The sequence below is a fragment of the Rhinoderma darwinii genome, chromosome 1 (genome assembly GCF_050947455.1).
Source record: "Rhinoderma darwinii isolate aRhiDar2 chromosome 1, aRhiDar2.hap1, whole genome shotgun sequence".
NCBI classification, from domain to species: Eukaryota; Metazoa; Chordata; class Amphibia; order Anura; family Rhinodermatidae; genus Rhinoderma; species Rhinoderma darwinii.
This window is the reverse complement of record NC_134687.1, coordinates 493,411,911-493,427,814: the sequence shown is the minus strand read 5'-3', so window position 1 is coordinate 493,427,814 and position 15,904 is coordinate 493,411,911. Positions and strand designations below refer to the sequence as shown.

Here is a 15,904-nt window from a genome sequence, read left to right as displayed (position 1 = left end):
TTGATACCTCAGGTCGTTACGGTCGTGGCGATACCAAATACATATGGTTTATTATTATTTTTCAATAATAAAGGACTTGATAAGAGTAAAAGGGGGATTGTGTTTTATTTGATTACTTGAAACTTTTATTGTTTTCAAACTTTTATTTTTTGCACTTTTTTTTACACTTTTTTACACTTTTTTATACTTTTTTTACACTTTTCTTCAAGTCCCACTAGGGGACTTGAAGGTCCAACGGTCAGATTTTTTTTTTTCTAATACATTGCACTACCTATGTAGTGCAATGTATTAGATCTGTCAGTCATTCACTGACAGCAAGCCGATTAGGCTTCGCCTCCCGGCGGGGCCTAATAGGCTTCCGTAATGGCAGAGCAGGAGACCATTGTGTCTCCTGTTGCCATAACAGCAGTCGCCAGTCCCGATTGCCTGTCAGGGCTGGCGATCTGCTAGTAACCGCTACGATGCAGCAATCGCTTTCGATTGCTGCATCGAAGGGGTTAATGGAAGGGATCGGAGCTAGCTCCGGTTCCTGCCGTTACAGGTGGATGTCAGCTGTACAGTACAGCTGACTTCCACCGCTGATGACGCCGGATCAGCTCCTGACCCGGCGCCATCTTGCCGGCAGCTACGGAAGCCGATCAGGCTCCGCCGCCGGGCGGATCTTGACCGGCTTCGGTGCTAGGCAGACCGGGAGGCCAGTATTAGGCCTCCGGTTGCCATTGCAGCCACCGGAACCCCGGCAATTTCATTGCTGGGGCTCCGATGAGCTGCAAACACCTTAAGTGCAGCGATCGCGTTTGAGCGCTGCACTTAAGGGGTTAATGGCGGGGATCGAAGCTAATTTCGGTCCCCGCCGTTACAGTCGGATGTCAGCTGTAAGATACAGCTGAGATCCGGTGATGATGGCACCGACTCAGTTTCTGAGCCGGTGCCAAACATTTGACGTACATGTACGGCATTTTGCGGGAAGTCAATGCTTTCCATGACGTACATGTACGTCAAATGTCGGGAAGGGGTTAATCCAGCTGTAAATAAACATCTATCTAGTTCTGTCTAGTGGTGGTAGGAGGAACGAGTGCAAAGTTTCCATGCAGTTCTTTTTGCTTTAGTCAGTCAGTTGTCTCGCAACTCACCTGCTATATTTTTAATATATATATATATATATATATATATACATACATATATATACATATATATACACACACACACACACACACATATATACATATATATAATGTATATATACACAGTCAAGTCACATTATTATAACCACCTCCTACTTTTGACGTCGGCAGCACGTAGTCCATGAAGGAAGTGATGTGTCGTGGGCTGGCTTGGTGGGTATATAAGGTATGCGATAGGCTGTCTGAACACATATCACTTGTTGTTGCCATGAGTAAAATGGGCGATTTATTAGAGTTGCAAAAAGGGATGATTATTGGCCTTCGGGTCAAGGGTGGCGATATTTCTCAAACAGCACAGTTTGTGAACTGTTCGCGTGCTGCTGTGGTGAAAGTGTATAGTGAGTGGACAAATGGCTCCATTGGGAACAATCGACGTGGAAACTGCGGAGTACCACGTGCCATTCATGTAAGTGGTTAACATCAGCTACGAAGGTGAACGACGGCCGAACGACACGCTACAGTGGAGCAGCTCACTGTGAAAATCAACCCTGGGGCTACCAGACGTGTCTAAAACAACACTTCAGCAAGCCCTACTGCGTATTGGACTCTGAAGCAGACGTATGGTCAATGTTCCTATGCTAACAAAGGTGCATCTGAAAAAAAGGCTTCAATTTGCACCGCACTCGGAATTGGACAAACGATGATTGGCAAAGGGCTGCCTTCTCCAATGAATCACGTTTTCTGCTTCATCGAACGGATGGACGTTGGCGTGTCAGACGAGAAACATCAAAGAACAAACACCCTGCAACCAATGCTGGAAGAACACAAGCTGGTGGCGACTGCGTTATGGTCTGAGGAATTTTTTCATGGCATTCTCTGGGCCCACTCATCCATGTGAAATACACTCTGAACTGATTTGGGTATGAATCCATCATTGCAGATCACATCCACCCATACATGCCGTTTGTCTTCCCTGGGACAGATGGAATCTTCCAGCAAAACAATTCGACATGTCACGTGGCTAGAAATTGTCCGACTGGTTGGAGGAGCACGACCAAGACTTCCAAGTACTTCCCTGGCCCCCTAATTTGCCGGACTTGAACCCAATTGAGTATCTGCGGCACCACCTCGATTGTCTTGTTTGCTCAATGGATCCTCCCCCACGCACGCTCCAGCAAATACGGTCAGAATGGCTCCAGATACCTGAGACAACCTATCAACACATTACTGAGTCACTCCCAGCCCATCTAGCTGTCCATGCTGCACATGGGGATTACTCTGGATATTAGCTGGTGGTCATAATAACGTGACTAGACTATATATATATCTATATATATATCTATATCTATATATATATATATATAAGGTAGAAAAAAAGCAGCACTTCAAAGATACACACTTGCAAGGTGCTATGTGTTCATGACCGTCATCCACACGGTTCTTTAGATACAGCAACGAAGAAACAAACGCAGCACTACAGGAGTAGTTGAAAAACGAATAGTGGTTTATTAACCCATGAAAAAAATTCAAATTTTTTCATGGGTTAATAAACCACTATTCGTTTTTCAACTACTCCTGGAGTGCTGCGTTTGTTTCTTCGTTGCTATATCTATATATAGATATATATATTCACACGCACACAGTCAAGTCGAATATATATATATTCATTTGTTGATTAGACACTCACAGTATTATGAGCCTGAGAGAAGAGAAGTTCATCCAGGGAGGGACAAGGGGAAGGCTAGAGGTGAGAATTGCTCCACTATGTTAATCTTTATTTTGTAAAAACATTTTAAAGCCATACATAACTCCCCAAAATATGACTTGATGAGCGGAATCTAAGGAGATTATTGAATCTGTGCCTACAGGTTGCTGAGATGTATTTAAAAGATTTTTATTACACAGTAAAAAATTACATTCTCTAAATGAAAGAAAATAGATTGTTACCTTTTTTTTTTTAATGATTAGGCTAGTAAACATATGAGTAAGTACTATAGAATAATCACTGAGGATTCCAAACAGATAGTGATACATTTCAGTTTTATCATTCATAAATTAATTTCAGCTTAGTGATCTGGGCATAGCCCTTTGTACCTTTGTAAACATGCAAGCTTGGCTGTTTGGAAAATGTGGAGAGACCTTTTCCCTTGGCCACAAATTTGCCCAACCCTCCTCTGGTACTCAGATCTCAACTGGCCCTTATAGCAGCCACATATAGGACAGTTTGCCATGCATGTGTTTGGCTCAGTGGGTAGTAAAGGACCAGTAGGTACCCATTGGGAAGTCAATCAACAAAACCATGTTATTAGAGTGTAGAAGCTGAAGCACCTGGGAGAAATCTATGTGAAGGCAGGGAGAACTATGTTATCCTTCTTCGGATATGAATCAAGGAGCCCAGTGCTGCAGAGGCAACATTGCTAACCACTGAGCCACCACTGTCTCCCCATATCTGCTCCACTATCTTCTTCGCTAAAGGACCATTTACACGGGCCAACAATTGGCCTAACGAGTGTTCTTATGAACACTCAGTCTCAATGATTGGCCCGTGTAAATAGGGCAGCGATCAGCCGACATATGCATTTTTGACGGCTGCTCCCATTTTTTATGCATCCCATAAAATAATCATTGTTGGCAGTACATCTCCCCATGTGTACAGGGATGTGCTGCAGATAGTGATGAAAACTCATGGGGACCAAACCATCGTATTAACGATCGTTCCTCCCCATACTATAAAGTTTTGGCCCTTGTAAAAGGATCTATTAATATTATGGGTAGAACTCTGCCAGTTTAACCCAGCCTTAAAGAGGCTCTGTCACCAGATTTTGCAGCCCCTATCTGCTATTGCAGCAGATAGGCGCTGCAATGTAGATTACAGTAACGTTTTTATTTTTAAAAAACTAGCATTTTTGGCCACGTTATGACCATTTTCGTATTTATGCAAATGAGGCTTGCAAAAGTCCAAGTGGTTGTGTTTAAAAGTAAAAGTCCAACTGGGTGTGTATTATGTGCGTACATCGGGGCGTGTTTACTACTTTTACTAGCTGGGCGTTGTGTATAGAAGTATCATCCACTTCTCTTCAGAACGCCCAGCTTCTGGCAGTGCAGACACAGCCGTGTTCTCAAGAGATCACGCTGTGTCGTCACTCACAGGTCCTGCATCGTGTCAGACGAGCGAGGACACATCGGCACCAGAGGCTACAGATGATTCTGCAGCAGCATCGGCGTTTGCAGGTAAGTCGATGTAGCTACTTACCTGCAAATGCTGATGCTGCTGCAGAATCAACTGTAGCCTCTGGTGCCGATGTGGCCGACACAATGCAGGACCTGTGAGTGACGTCACAGATCTGCACTGCCAGAAGCTGGGCGTTCTGAAGAGAAGTGGATGATACTTCTCGTCAAAACGCCCAGCTAGTAAAAGAAGTAAACACGCCCGATGTACGCACATAATACACGCCCAGTTGTACTTTTACTTTTCAACACGCCCAGTTGTACTTTTGCAAGCCTCATTTGCATAAATACGAAAATGGTCATAACGTGGCCAAAAATGCTCGTTTTTTAAAAATAAAAACGTTACTGTAATCTACATTGCAGCGCCTATCTGCTGCAATAGCAGATAGGGGTTGCAAAATCTGGTGACAGAGCCTCTTTAATACAGCCGTGTGTACTATGCCAGCGTCTTTCCAACTAGAATAAAGACCTTTTTGCAAACTTCTGTCTACGCTGTTTTGCAGTCAAAAAGTGAAAGGTGAAAATAAGTTCATAACACTTTTGTACACAAAATGCTGCCATATAATGATCTACTGTTTTATCATGTAAAACTCATAATAGGATCAGTCCTTCAAGGCTAAATTTCAAATCATTAATATTTTATTAAATATACAGTATTTACAAATCAAAGCATCCTGAAAATAATAGCGGTGTGAAATTGGAATAATGAAGCTGCAAGACAAATATTGCATATAGTATAAGATACTCGCGGAGATTCTACAGATATTGAACTTAGCCACTATTGTTGTAATGGTCACTCTGTGTCATGTATACAATTGTATGAACCATTTCAACCACAAAAGGACATCAAACAAAGATTCTTGGTCAATTGGTGATTACTGGAGGAGCTGTCAAGATTGTTAACTTCATTGTATATGCAGTAAGCCTAGTTTCACAACACGTTTCTCCCCTATATCAGACATGTACTTTTTTACACTGTGAAAAAAAGGATGCTACTGTATACCAACTGTATACTTCTTTAATACATTGTCAAAAGGCCCAATCAAGTTTTTTGGGACTTCTTCTTTACAGGGATCCAAAAGTATGCTGTGAAAATGTATACCCATATGCTTGGATCAGTTTGATATAGTCTTCTATTATAAAGAAAAAGAAGACCCGTACTCACGCATATGATTTTTTTTGAGTTTCCTTTTTTGAAAAGTTTAGCAACCTACACTTTTTTGTACTGTAAAAAAAAAAATATTTAGATGTAAAACTGCCAAAAGGCAGTACTGCCACATAAAAGCCTATGGATGCTGTACAGTATATGTTTGGATAGTCGATTTTTATTTCCATACTTACAGTATATTGCCAACTTTATGGCAAAACATGGTGTGAATAAAGCCTAAATGATCATTTCTATTAGGACTCTTTTGGAAGTGGTCTCCAAATAGGTATCTTATACTAAGCAAAAAGCTCTGATATTTAGTGTCATCTCATGAAGAATTAGAATAAGTTACAACTTTTGCAAACCGTACATGCATTTCATAGTAAATTCTCAATAAGCATATAGAAAAGTAGAAATCAAATATTTATCAAAGATAATAATACATAACTCTGTAGAGTGTGGCCTCATTATTCAAAACAAGAATAAAACCCCAAGTGTTCAATGACATGAGGGGTATTTCTATGGCTGCTGGTGATACATCCACATACAGACTCGCAGAGGTCATCTCTGTGGTGGGGCACTTAGAGCTCTACTTGATGGTGAAGAAGACAATCGAGCCTGAAGCCAGGTTACATACTCCTGTAATGGCATCTCTACTAGATGTTCTCTTACAAACTGCAAAACAAAGAGCAATAAGGAAAATATAACCCATTATTGAGTATACGATCTCATTGTTTAAATGATCCTATTCTGCTGTGAACTGTGTCTCTACAAAGGAGGCCTCCCACACACACGAGCACATTATGTTCATGATACACGGTCCGTACGTCGGCCACTAATCCCGGACCGAACACACTGCAGGGAGCCGTGCTCCTAGCATCATACTTATGTACGACGCTAGGAGTCCCTGCCTCGCTGCAGGACAACTGTCCCGTACTGTAATCATGTTTTCAGTACGGGGCAGTAATTCCGCGGCGAGGCAGGGACTCCTAGCGTCGTACATAACTATGATGCTAGGAGCACGGCTCCCTGCAGTGTGTTCGGTCCGGGAAATGCGGCTGACGTACGGACCATATATCAGGGACCGAACACGCTGGTGTGTGGGAGGCCAGTACATAACTATGTATGTATATTTTTTTTCTAAAAATGTCTAAACATTAAACAGTTGCAGTTCTACAAACATAGAATTCAGTGTCATAACATGCATTGCCCTAGCACAATACTCAATGCCCAAGCACAATATTCAATGAATAATTTGTTATTTAGTAATACGAAAAACGGGATCATGTGCGAGGCACTGTATATTAACCATTAAATCAAGGTACTTAAGTAGTTATTGGTCAGCCATTCCTTACCTAGGACCCTAAGTAACTGCCATATTTGGAGGCTGTCTCCATGTACTGCCGTACCGGCTCACTCTGGTGCTATATGTATAGAGATACAGTATTCTCTCTTAGAAGCAGTGCTTCTGGGGGAGATTATCGCTGTACATAGAGAATCCGACAGAAAGAAAACTCTGTATGCATAAGGATGTACGTTATAGTAGACAAGTCATGCACCTCTATGAAAGCCCCTATAACGGCCTTATAGTAAGACCTTACAGTGGGAAAGTTACTAACATTATGCATTGCCGTTCAAACTATTCAGTAACCACTGTAAGTGCAATACTGAACTACAAGCTATACAACTACTGTACAATAATTCAGATTAAATACATTTATGTGACAATTGACTGTAATATGGTAATAAGTCAAGCTAAGTTTTTCAGGTTCTGACAAGTTTGTGGAAAACAGATGTAGAAATAGCAAATAACAAGGAGAACACATTTTAACAATATAATGGTAAGAAATCTATATAACCATTAAATCATAACCAATATTTGGATATGTTCACACGCAGTGACCAAAAACGACTGAAAATACGGAGCTGTTTTCAAGAAAACACGCGATTTTTGCTGCATTTTTTACGGCCGTTTTTGGAGCTTTTTTCTATAGAGTCTATGGAAAACGGCTCCAAATCCGTCCCAAGAAGTGTCCTTTACTTCTTTTTCGCTGCCGTATTTTTACGCTTTAAAATAACGCCGCGAAAAACGCTCCGCCGGAACAGAACGCCGTTCTGCTTCCGATTTTTCGGACGTTTTTCGGGCTGAGGGCATCTCTGCTCGAACGGGTGAGATCGATATCAGTATCTATCTCACCGGTTTAACCCCTCAGATCCGGCGCTCAATAGAGATCATCTGAGTTGTTTTGGAGAGAGAAAGGGAGCTCCCTCTCAACCCACCGGCACCCGGCGATAAGATTGTCGAGTGTCTGTGTCTTTTATGGCAGCCGGGGGGCCTAATAAAGACCCCATGTCTGCCTGTAGTGAATGCCTGCTAGGTCATGCCAGAGTATTATAAATGCGATCAGACGATAGTGAAGTCCCCTAGTGGGACTAGTAAAAGTTTAATAAAATGTGAAAAAACAAGTTAAAAAAAATGAAAAACCCACTTTTTCCACATACAGACTGCTTTATTATTAAAAAAAAAAAAATAAAGTAAAAAAGTTATGGTATTGCCGCGTCCGTAACAACCCCAACTATAAAGTTATTACATCATTTAACCCACAAGGTGAACATCGTCAAAAATAACATAAAAAAACAATGCAAAAATTGCTGTTCTTGTTGAATCCTGCCTTAAAAAATATGTGATAAAAAGTGATCAAAAAGTCGCAACTACAAAATCTCCAAAATGGTACCAATAAAAACTACAAGTCGTCCCACAAAAAAAAGCCCTCATACAACTGCATCGGCGAAAAAATTATGGCTCTTCAAATATGGAGACACAAAAACAAATAATTTTGAAAAAAGTGTTTTTACTGTGTAAAAGTAGTAAAACATGCAAAATCGATATCAATTTGGTATCGTTGCAATCGCAACAACCCGCTGAATAAAGTTATTGTGCTATTTATATCACACGGTAAACGGCGTAAATTTAGGACGCAAAAAAGTGTGGCAAAATTGCAGTTTTTTTTCTATTCCCCCCCAAAAAAAAGTTTATAAAAGTTTATTAACAAATTCTATGTACCCCAATATGGTGCTATTAAAAAATACAACTTGTCCCGCAAAAAACAAGACCTTATACAGCTATGTCGACGCAAAAATAAAAAAGTTATAGCTCTTTGAATGAGACGATGGAAAAACGTAAAAAATAAGTTGGTCATTAAGGTCCAAAATAGGCTGGTCATTAAGGGGTTAAGGGTATTGTTACCGTCAAATAACAATATTTATCAATACGGAACTAGTATTAAGTTACACGTGGCTCTTCAAATGGTATAATTAAAATACACTAGAAGGCCAAAAGTATGTGGACAACACTCCTAATTATTGAGTTTAGGTGTTTCAGCCATATGCAGTGCCAACAGGTGCATAAAATGAAGCACACAGCCATGCAATCTCCGTAGACAAACATTGGTAGTAGAATGTGTTGTACCGAAGTGCTCCATGACTTTAAATATGCCACTGTCCTATAATATCACCATTGCCACAAATCAGTTCATTTAAGTTCTGATCTGCTAGATCTGTCCTGGTCAGCTGTTAGGCTGGATTCACACGAGCATGTTACGTCTGTAATGAACGGAACGTAATTCAGCAGCAAGTCCCGGACCGAACACACTGCAGGGAGCCGGGCTCCTAGCATCATGGTTATGTACAATGCTAGGAGTCCCTGCCTCTCCGTGGAACTACTGTCCTGTACTGAAAACATGATTACAGTGGAGCACAATGGAGCAGTGAAAATGTGTTCTCTGGAGTGATGAATCACATTTCACTATCTGGCAATCCGATGGATGAATTTGGGTTTGGCAGATGCCAGGAGAACACTAGCTACCATAATGCATAGTGCCTACTGTAAAATTTTGTGAAGGAGGGATAATGATCTGGCACAGTCTTTCAGGGTTTGTGCTAGACCCCTTATTTGCAGTGAGGGGTAAGGTTAATTCTACAGAATACCAAGACATTTTAGACAATTATATGTTTCCATTTGTGTGCAACAATTTGGGGAAGGCCCTTTCCTTATCCACAATTATTGTGCCCCTGTGCACAATGCAAAGTCCATAAAGACATGGACACATAAACACACAAGTTTGGTGTGGAGAAATTAAAGTGGCCTGCACAGCGCCCTGAACTCAACACCATTAAACCCCTTCAGTATGAATTGAAACGCCGATTGCAAACAAGATGTCTCGTCCAACATCAGTACCTGACCTCACAAATGCTCTTTTGGCTAAATGAGCAGAAATTCCCACAGACACACTCCAAAATCTTGTAGAAAGCCTAAGTGGAGGCTGCTATAGCTGCGAAGAGGGGCCCGACTCCATATTAATGCCCATCGTTTTGGAATGAGACATCCAACAAAAGTGTGATGGTCAGGTGTCCACATTTTGCCCATGTAGCGTACTGTATCTAGCCATGCTTCAGTGAGAAAGATGGACACCACCACCAAAGAATAGCACAAATTTTTTTCCATGTTGACTCGGAGATCTGACAGAATATTTTACTTATGTCTTTGGTCCTTTTATGAGGCGGAGATGAATTACAGTATATCCAGGTAATACAGGTAAAAAACATGGTTAATATACGATCCATAATATAATGAGTATTTCACAAAACGAGGCCTTATATTTAGCTGTGTGCGGGAAACATACACAACATTTAATAATTTAGGTATTATCTTTTGTATTGAGTTAGCGACATGTCAACTTGATGAAAAATATTATAATAGACTGTGGAATATTGTTTAAATAAGGAGGATTTGACTGTAAATGTGAGGCATGAATCACAGTTTTATGGCTGCTCTATGGTGCCAAAAAGTAATCAGCAGCTTATAATTAAACAGTAAATAAACAAACGGCTGCACGAGATTAACCTTTCAATACTGCACGGGTTTTGGGCCTTAACCCCTTAAGGAGGCAGCCTAGTTTGGGCCTAAGGACGCAGTTTTTTTTTCTCCACATTCCAAAAACCATAATTTTTTTTATATTTCCGTCAACATAGCCATAGAGCGATGGTTTGTTGTGGGATGAGTTGTATATTTCAATAGCACCATTTTTGGGGTACAAATAATTTATAGAACAACTTGTATTCATTTTCTGTTTTTTGCAATTTGCTTTTATAGTGTTCACCGTGCTCCATAAATAACATGTAAAAAATAATAATTTTTTTTTGTTTCACAATATTTCTGAAAGTCATAACTAATTTTTCAGTCGATGGAGCTGTATGACTGTCCATATTTTGTGGGGCAAATTATAGTTTTCATTAGTACCATCTTGGGGTACATACAACATTTTGATTACTTTTTATTGCTTTTTGGGAGGCAAGATGACCAAAAAAACAGCAATTCTGCTGTAGTTTCTATAGCTTTTTTTTTTACACTGTGTACCGTCAATGATAAATGTTTTAATTGCATAATACGGGTTGTTTCAGATGTGGCGATACCAATTATGTGTACATTTTCAAATTGTTTTCCATTTTCAAAGCTTTTTGAAAGGGAAAAAAACTTTTTTGCTATAAAATTTATGAAACAATTGTTGTTTTTTTTGTTTCTCTATGGAACTTTACAATTGCTTTTATAATACATCACACATAGACTCCCATGTTAAAAAAACATAGACCGCGTGATAAACGTTTCTTTGCGGGATCCCTTGAGATGGAAAAGCGTAATCTACTACTCTACTCCATCCTCCAAACACAAGGTATACTGATGTATACAAGCCGGACCGAGCCAAAAGTACAGGTATGTTCACACGACAATGCCAAATTTGTCTGAAATTCCGGAGCTGTTTTCAGGAGAAAACCGCTCCTGAATTTCAGAAATTTTTCCAAGTGCACACGTTTATTGCGGCGTCTTTTACGGACGTAATTGGAGCTGGTTTTCATTGGGGTCAATGAAAAACGGCTCCAATGACGTCCCAAGAAGTGTCCTGCACTTCTTTGACGTGGCCGTAATTTTACGCGCCCCGTCTTTTGACAGTGACGCGTAAAATGACAGCTCGTCTGCACAGAACATCGTAAGACCCATTGCAGGCAATGGGCAGATGTTTGCCGACGTATTGGAGCCGTCTTTTCAGGCGTAATTCAAGGCGTAAAACGCCTCCATTACGTCTGAAAAGAGGTCATGTGAACATACCCTTACACTCTACTATGCTAATGGAGCCCTATGGAAACATTAAGGGTATGTTCACACGCAAACGCAAAATACGTCTGAAATTACGGAGCTGTTTTCAGGCGAAAACAGCTCCTGAATTTCAGATGTTTTTGCATGTACTTGCGTTTTTTCGTGCCGTCTTTTACGGACGTAATTGGAGCTGTTCTTCATTGGAGTCAATGAAAACGGCTCCAAAAATGTCCCAATAAGTGTCCTGCACTTCTTTGACGTGGGCGTAATTTTACGCGCCGTATTTTGACAGACGCGTTAAATTACACCTCGTCTGCACAGAACATCGTAAGACCCATTGCAAGCAATGGGCAGATGTTTGCCGACGTTTTGGAGCCGTCTTTTCAGGCGTAATTCGAGGCGTAAAATACCTGAATTACGTCTGAAAATAGGTTGTGTGCACATACCCTGAGGGCTTATTCAGACGAACGTGATATACGTCCGTGCAACGCGCGTGATTTTCACGCGCCTCGCACGGACCTATATCAGTCTATGGGGCCGTGCAGACAGTCCGTGATTTTTATGCAGCGTGAGTCCGCTGCGTAAAACTCACGACATGTCCGTTCTTTGTGCGTATTTCGCGCATCACGCACCCATTGAAGTCAATGGGTGCGTGAAAACCACGCATGGCACACGGAAGCACTTCTGCGTGACACGCGTGATTCGCGCAACAGCAGTGAAAAGTATGAATGAAAACAGAAAAGCACCACGTGCTTTTCTGTTTACAAACATAGAGTGTCATAATGATGGCGGCTGCGCAAAAAGCACGCTGCCGCGAATCATATGGTGATGTCACACGGAGCTGTTAAGTGCCTTTTGCGCACCTAAAACGCTGCGTTTTTTGCGTGTGCAAAACGCACACGCTTGTGTGAATCCGGCCTAAGAGTGTATATGGGGAGTTTTCCCGACCTACACACTCAACGTAGTGCCAAACTTAGCGTGCACAGAGAATTACATTGACTATTAGGTCCTGCCTTAGAAAGGGCCTAATAGGCTCTCTTACATGGTAGACCTGTGAGCCATTGTCAGGCCCTCAGTTGCCATGGCAAGAGAGGATTTCCCCTACTTCTGTAAAATCGCTTAGGTCGCTATTGAACGCAGCATCTAAGGGGATAAACATTCGGGTGTATAATACAGACGGCACCCGCAATGTACTATTAAGATGCAGGACGTGAAGGAGTTAATGATTCTTGGGCTTGTTCACACGTGGCATAATTGCTGCATATTTTCTGTCGGGAATTGCGGACGAAAAATGCACAGCAGAATACAGTAGCAGCAAAGTGGGTGTGATGCAGATGTCATCCACATGTGCGGAAAATTTCCGTCTAGAAATTCACCTGTGGTGCGTAATGTCATTTCCGTAGAATGTCAATTACTGCTGCGGAAAGTGGACCGATTTCTTGTGTTTTTTCCCTATATAAATCAATGAAGTACAACAATTCAATTCCGCACCAAAATACAATTTACAGAGTAATTTGCTGCAGAATTGTTTACAGGAGGTTGAATTTACATAAAAGGTGTGCGTCGTTACTTTTTTTTTTACATGCCTGAAAAAAACGCAGCAAAAACAGCAACATGAAATCCTCACTTTTTTCCGCAGTAAACATGAAAATCTACACCCAATTCTGCAGTTAAAAAACGTATGAAATGGTGTGGGTTTGAAAAACACTATGAAAAACAGCTCTACAAACCGCTCAAGAAGTGACATGCCCCTTTTTATGTGGTGGTTTATTACGCGCCGTTTTTTAAAAGAGTGGAGTAAATAAATGCCCCGTCTGAACTAAACACTGTTTTTCCCATTAAATTCAATGGGCAGATGTTTGTATGCATCTAGCTAGTGGCGGATTAAGTGTACCATGGGCCCTGGGCTGTTGACACAACTTGGGCCCCCTCCTTCCCCCCTCACGCGCAATCCAACCCCCCCCCCAACCTGCTGACACTGTACCAGTCAGTGCCACTAACCTGACGGATACAGGTTTTTGCACTAGATACAGCTGCTCTGTATTCAGGATATAAAGCAGCTGTATCTCAAAAAGTAAAAATAATTTTTAATAAAAAGTATTTAGAAAGTTGCACCAAACACTGATACACTGTTTTATTAAAGAAAAAGTAATACATAATAACAATAATAATAATTTAAAAAAATGAACACCTCTCTTTAAAGTGTAACTAAACTTTTACAAATTTTTTGACATGTCATACTGATATGTCAGAATTTTTAATCGGATGGGGGTTCGAGCACTGAGAACCCCACCGATCGCTAAAGTGAAGCGGCAGAAGCGCACGATTGAATGCTGCGCCACTGATTGGCATTCCTAGGAGTAATGTACGTCCGTACACCGCTTGCTCGGCTTTCCGAGAAAAGCAGATCAGAAAGGAAGCAGCACAGCAGTCATCTGAGCGCTTCTGCGACTTTGTTTTAGCGATCCATGGGGGTCTCAGTGCTCGGACCCCCACCGATCAAAACTTCTGACATTTCACTATGACCTGTCAGAAGTTTTTTTTAGAAGTTTCGTTTCACTTTAAAGGGGTTTTCCCGTGAGGGAAATTTATGACATATCCTGTGGATCCCGTCAGATAGATGTGAGTGCCACCTCTGGGACCCGCACCTATCTCTAGAACCGGGTCCCCTAAACCCTGTTCTACCTCTTTCTGCTATCGCTGCCTCCCGGCCACTTCCTGACTTCATGGACTTTCCGTAACTTTCATTCAGTTCTTTGGGACTTACGGAAACAGCGTAGCTCAGCAAGCTACGCTGTTTCCGAAACTCACGACCATGTAATCAGGATGGGGCCGGGAGGCAGCGAGAGCACAAACAGGTAGTAAGGGGATTAGGGGGCCCCGTTCTAGCTGACATTTATGACAAATTATGTGGTCCTGTGGATGTCATAAATTTCTCTCATGTGAAAACTGAGGGCTGTATGGGGGGGGGGGACTATATTGCAAGGGGAGGTGAGTTTGTCTGACTGCTGGGGGCTCTATAGGGAGGTCTGAGTGTCTGATTCTGACATCTCTGTGGGGGGGGGTAGCCCCCCCATAGAGCCCGTCGCTCAGGCCCCCCTATACAGCCCCCAGAAGTTAGTCGCTCAGACCCCCCAGCAGTCAGACAATTTGACTTACCCTTGTAATATATTCGTAACCAGTGAGGGCTTTATGGGAAGGGATCATACTAAATGTGGGGGGGTCTAACCATCTATGACTCCAGAGGACTCCATGAAGGGGGGAATAACCCCCCATCCCATCCCCCATAGAGCCCTCAGTATTTCAGTATTTATTATACAGCAGGGGGGGTTGAGCGTGTAACTGACTGCTGAGTGTCTATGGGGGGAAATTATTGTCCCCCCATAGAGTCCTCTGCAGTGAGTTACATGCTCAACCCTCCCTGCTGTATAATAAATACTGAAATACTGAGGGCTCTATGGGGGGGATTATTCCCCCCTTCATAGAGTCCTCTGCAGTGACTTAGATGGAAATCTCACCCCCCCCCTTGCTGTATAATCTATCCCCCTTTAGCCTCTGCCGATTGTTGCTTGTGGCAGGCTGGCAGGAGACGAACATGAAGACTTACCTTCTTCCTCGTCGCTCGACCACCGCCCTTCTCGTCCGTTCCTCACTGGCAGCGTCAAAGAGGGGCGTGTTCTACCACGACTAGCAGACACACGTCTGCTAGTCCTATCCAGCTATTGCTATCCATCCCCCTCCTCCTCATGAGCACTGCGCTGGCGGCTCCATTCTGTTGCAGTCCGCCCATCCGCCCCTCCCTCTCTCTCTCTCTCTCCCCCTCCCTCTCTCCCTCTCAACGGCCATTAGCGGTGCTACCACGCCGTGAGTCTTTAAGTGATTTTTAAAATGATGTGCGGTTCGGGCTGCCATGGGTCCCCTGGGAGCCTTGGGCCCCGGGCGTCCGCCCAAACCGCCCATATGATCCGCCACTGCGTCTAGCTAGAGTTTTAACACGCGTATTTCGATGCGTTTACACCCCGAAATATGCCTGAAAACACTGTGTGTGAACATAGCCTTACAGTTAGAGTAGTCAAACTATGGAATGCCCTATCCCAAGAGGGAATAATGGCAGATACTATGTATTTTTTATTTATGCATTTAAAAAAAGGCCAGATGATTATTTACTGATGAAAGGCATTGATGGTTATAACTAATCAAGCAATGAATGACATGACGGGTGAGTGAGTGAGGAAGGTTGAACTTGATGGACAT

The 15,904-nt window shown here is 42.3% G+C and overlaps 1 protein-coding gene across 1 annotated transcript in view; it reads right to left on the bottom strand.

The window, feature by feature from the left end:
• Positions 1-5,026: 5,026 nt before the first annotated feature.
• CCDC60 (coiled-coil domain containing 60) overlaps positions 5,027-15,904 on the bottom strand; it is a 315,519-nt gene continuing 304,641 nt past the window's right edge. The window contains exon 14 of the mRNA XM_075835475.1: positions 5,027-6,174. Coding sequence (XP_075691590.1) covers positions 6,061-6,174 — 114 coding nt within the window. The 3' untranslated portion in view covers positions 5,027-6,060. The remainder of the gene's footprint in view (positions 6,175-15,904) is intronic.